General features: G+C 54.4%; 1 protein-coding gene across 1 annotated transcript in view; it reads left to right on the forward strand.

The window, feature by feature from the left end:
- Positions 1–195: 195 nt before the first annotated feature.
- The window catches only part of H6PD (hexose-6-phosphate dehydrogenase/glucose 1-dehydrogenase), a 9,860-nt gene continuing 5,418 nt past the window's right edge, over positions 196–4,637 (forward strand). Inside the window, 5 exon segments of the mRNA XM_031062565.1 lie at positions 196–308; positions 1,526–1,675; positions 2,814–3,469; positions 4,561–4,635; position 4,637. The exon segment at position 4,637 is cut by the window's right edge and continues 57 nt beyond it. Coding sequence (XP_030918425.1) covers positions 2,843–3,469; positions 4,561–4,635; position 4,637 — 703 coding nt within the window. The 5' untranslated portion in view covers positions 196–308; positions 1,526–1,675; positions 2,814–2,842.

The following is a 4,637-nucleotide window of genomic DNA, read 5'->3' on the forward strand; positions in this document are numbered from 1 at the left end:
TCCCTGTCACCCGTGAGCTCAGCCCCGCCACAGGTGGGCCCACGGATGTCACAGGTGGGCTCATCCCTGCCACCCCTGGGCTCATCCCTGTCACAGATGGGCTCATCCCTGCCACCCCTGGGCTCATCCCCACATTCCACACGCTGCCCACGCACCGGGCTGGGTTCCTCACAGTCCCCTGTCCTGCTTTTCCAGGGTTTTGGAAGCGGCTGCTGTCACGATGCTGGGGCGAGAGCACACGGAGTGAGGCTGAGTCAGAGCCAGAAGGGCCAAACACGAATTCGTGCACCTCTCATCTTGCTTTTAATGTGAGTCTCCTCATTAAGCCTTGGCTTCTCCAGCAGCTGATGGTGAGCTTATTCCTGCCCTGGTGTTTGCAGTACAGAGCACCAGTAGGGTTTCCCCAGTCCTCAGAGAATCCCAGAGCCCTTTCCTTCGTGTGAGCCCCGGGCCATGCTGCAATTTCCATACAATCACAGAATATCCTCAGCTGCAAGGGACCCCCAAGGACCATCCAAGTCCAGCTCTTTTGGCCATGCACCTGGTGATTATTTTTCAGAGGGGATACAACAATAACAAAAATGCCTTTTGCATTTTTTCCATAGAGACCTGGAAGGAGCTCCTGTGAAGGGGAGCTGCAGTGGCTGGGGGAGGGGGGGGGGGACGCCAGGGAGTGCCCAGCCTGGCTGCTGGGCCAAGCTCCTGTGTGTTTTATGTGGATCAGGCCCAGGAGTCTTTTCCTGAAGCCTGACTGAGTAACTTTGTTCTGCCTGGCTGGGGGATTTTTGGAGTATTATTTTTTAATGGCAGCAGTGGTGCTCAGCTGATATGAAAGCAGTAAACAAACACTGCTGAGTTTACTGAGCTTATTCTGTGCAGTGTAGCTCAATATTTTGCAATTGGGAGGGTTGTGAAACTGCCTTTGGTTTGGGAACACACGTGACTGTGGCTGAATCTGCCGGGAAGTTCCCTGGCTAATTCCCTTTTTTCTGTGGGTCTGGGGCAGCATGGCCCACCCAGACCCGTCCCATTCCTCACTGTGCAGGGCTGCCAGGGTGGCAGTGCCTCTGGTTCCTGGAACAAAGGTTGCTCAGGAAGTGTAAATACCCATTTATTGCACTGGGGAACTTTGTCATCTGGGTTATAACCCCACAGCAGGGGAGGGGGAACCAGAGAATCATTTATTCTGCAGGCAGAGCCTCAGCAGCTGCCAGTGCTGCTGGCTGCGTTCAGGGAGCTCAAACAGCCAGGAGAGGAGGGAGAGAGGGGACACAGCCAAGCAGAGGGCTGGGCAGGGAGGAGTTAAGCTTCCAGACTGCATTTCAGCTCAGTGTAGCTGCCTGGGAGCAGGAATTGCCACCTGTGCCTGTGTTTTACCTGCTCACAAACAGCAGCCAAAGGCTTCAGCACAGCCAGCGGGGCAGGGCTGTGAGCAGGGATGTGCTGGGACGTTGCTGGCTCATTGCTGGCTCAGGCACTTCTGGTTTTTCTCTGTTGTAATTGGGTCTTCCCTCCCGTTTTCCAGGAAGGGAACAACCTGCCTTACCTGTGCTGCACACCTGAGCACTGATCAGAGACACCCAGTCACAGGAGGAGCAGGAGCTGCGCTGGGAGAGGCTGGGCAGGAGGAAAATCTCCAGCTGCTTTTGGGGTCTCTAGAGCTCCTGTGTTACAGGTGAGTCTGCTGGAGAGAAACACGAGATTTCTGCAGAGCAGTTCAAGCTGCAGACAGGGAGAGATATCCAGATGTTCCTTGTAGTTATTTAGTTATCACCATTTATTGACCAGAGCTCAGAGTTTTTAAAGAAGTAAATAACATTGTGTGCTGAGAAGGTCCAACTAAACACAGCTTATAAAATGACATTAAGGGAAGGAGATAGCCAGTGAGAGAGCTGCTGAAATAATACCTGTGTAATGAGAGCAGCACAGTGGTTTAGTCACCCATTCAGGGGTGACTAAACCTCTCTTCAGTGACATTACATCTCTTGAGATGCAAAGTCATTGCTGTGTTTCTCAGTGTAAGTGCTGAATGTGTCTTTTCTGGTAAAAACAACTTTATTTTGAATGAATAAGTGTGAGCGAAGGGACTTTTTGGCCTGGCTGCAGTGGTTTGAATGGGCACTGAGTGGAGAGGGCCAGAACAGGACCTGCTCTCAGTGGTGGAGGCTGCAGGAGGCAGAACACAAAGCCCAGGTTGTCACCTGGCCACAGACACAGCACCATGGGGCAGCATCTAGACTGGCTCACATCAATCTGGGGACTGAACTTCTTCCCCAGAGCTGTTTTATCACACCAGTCTGCCAGCAGCCATTAGACCCAGTTCAGTGGTGGGGCACAGGAGCCACAAGTGAAAGAAGAAGAGCCTGGGGCTGCCAGTGGTCGTGTTTGTCCCTGGGCTGCTGTGACAATATTGACATGAAGCCATGCCAAGGCAGCCAGGCAGTGTTTGAGCACAGTCCCCAGCAGGATTCAGGGTGCAGGCACGTGTGCTCCTTTGTGGCCAGCCTGGGATTTGGATGAAGATGGGTTTGTTTCCCTGTGCAGAGGCACTGACACCCCCAGAGCTGTGGGAGCAGTGCATGTGCTGCCCAAGGACCTGCAGCACACACTGCCTTCCACTTCTGGTGTGCAGAAGGAGGCTGCAGTTCTGTCAGGAACCCAAATTACTGCCTTGATTCGTGGAGGGGAGGAGAGGCTGTTGGGTGGAGGATCCAGGCAGAGGCCCCTGGCTCTCTGGGGAAAGCAGGTACCTTGTGTTGTGTTTTGCAGTGCTACATCATGGGTTGATTTGTGTTTTTATTCCTGACCTCTAGTGTTCCTGGCTCTCCCTCTTCTCCCCAAGATGCTGGGAAGGGTCCTGTGCACGGTGCTGTTCGTGGGAGCCCTGCCATCCCCAGCTGGAGCCTCCCAGGGCCACATCTCCGTGATCCTGCTGGGAGCCACGGGGGATTTGGCCAAGAAGTATTTGTGGCAGGGTCTGTTCCAGCTCTACATGGACCAAGTGAGCAGTGGCCACAGCTTCACGTTCCACGGGGGTGCCCTGGCAGCTCTGGAGCCGGGGCAGAGGCTGATGTTTGACGTGCTGAAGAAGCTGTCCTGTCCCCCCGACGAGCCTCCCAACCGGTGTGCCGTGCTCAAGGACCAGTTCCTGAAGCTCAGCCAGTACCACCAGCTGAAAACTGCCGAGAACTACACGGCTCTGAACAGGGAGATTGAGACCCTGCTCCGCCAGGAGGGGCTGGAGGAGGCTGGCAGGATCTTCTACTTCTCCGTGCCACCCTTTGCCTACACGGAGATCGCGGGGCACATCAACGGCAGCTGCCGGCCGCGCGCCGGGGCCTGGCTGCGCGTGGTGCTCGAGAAGCCCTTTGGCCACGACCTGCCCTCGGCCCAGCAGCTGGCTGCACAGCTGGCAGGCTTCTTCAGGGAGGAGGAGATGTACCGCGTGGACCATTATCTGGGCAAGCAGGTGAGCAGCCCCTGCCAGCCTGAGGGGCTTGGGGCCTGGGAGGCACCTGGTGGTCGGTTCTGTGTCTGGGGAGAGCGTTGTTCCCCTCCCAAATCCATGCAGAGCCTCCGTTTGCTCCTGGAATCCTGTCCTGTTTGTCCTGGGAGAGCAGGGGAAATGTGCAGACCAAAGCGGGGCTTTCTCCCATTGGGGTGGTGAGGGTCCCTTCTGCAGAGTAGGGCTGGGCTCTGTGCCTGGAGCAGAGATGCAGAGCTCCTCTGGCCTCCTCGCCAAGGTCAGGGCTTTGGTTTCGCTGAGTGAGCAGCACCTGTCCTCTCCCAGCTCCACATCTCGTTCCACACAGGCCTCTCTGCTTAGCCATGGCTTCTGGAAGCACTCCTCCATTTGATATGATAAGGAGCTGATGGGATGTGAGTTCTGGGGGATGCTTAGGGAAGGTTTCTTCCTGCCCTGCAGGTCTGTTTGCTGCAGGTACAGCTCAGGATGTGGAGCTGCACTGTCCCAGAGGGAGGCTGTTCAAGGACATGCCATCCTTGTTTCTCAGGGATGTGATGCCACACTTTAAAGCAGCCTGTTCCAGCCATGGAAAGGTGGCCGGGTTTTACTCAGAAGTTGCATGTCCAACTGTGGAGAGCATCTCCACAGAGAGGGGGCATTTCTTCTCTTTTATTTTGGGGGTTTATTTTATTTTATTTTAAATGTTTATTTTTATTTTATTTTTAATTTTTTTTTTAAAGAGCAGATGGCTTTAGTGGTGTAAGCATCTGAAGTGATGTATTTCAGCACTTTGGAACCTTACATTAGTCCCAGGATGGTCTGACTCAGCCCTTTGTCCTCTGACAGATATAAACTGAGTGCTCTGCAGTTTGTAGCTCAGCCTTTTCACATGAAACCTCAAAATGCCTCAGAAAGACCTTTGATGTCTGCTCTGGACAGCCACTGGCGACCCTGCTGTGCATCACTGCAGCCTCTCCTGCTGCTTTTCTCTTCTCTGACCTGCTCTGCTGCCTGTCTGCTGCGTGGGGCAGGGAGGCAGAGGCACTCTGGGAGTCTGCTGAGTTTTTATTGGGTTTTGGATTTTCCCCTCACAGGCTGTGGCCCATATCCTGCCTTTTCGGGATCAGAACCGACAGTTCCTGGACCCCATTTGGAACCGGCACCATGTGGA

This window comes from Geospiza fortis, unplaced genomic scaffold, assembly GCF_000277835.1.
Source record: "Geospiza fortis unplaced genomic scaffold, GeoFor_1.0 scaffold662, whole genome shotgun sequence".
In the NCBI taxonomy this organism is placed as follows: Eukaryota; Metazoa; Chordata; class Aves; order Passeriformes; family Thraupidae; genus Geospiza; species Geospiza fortis.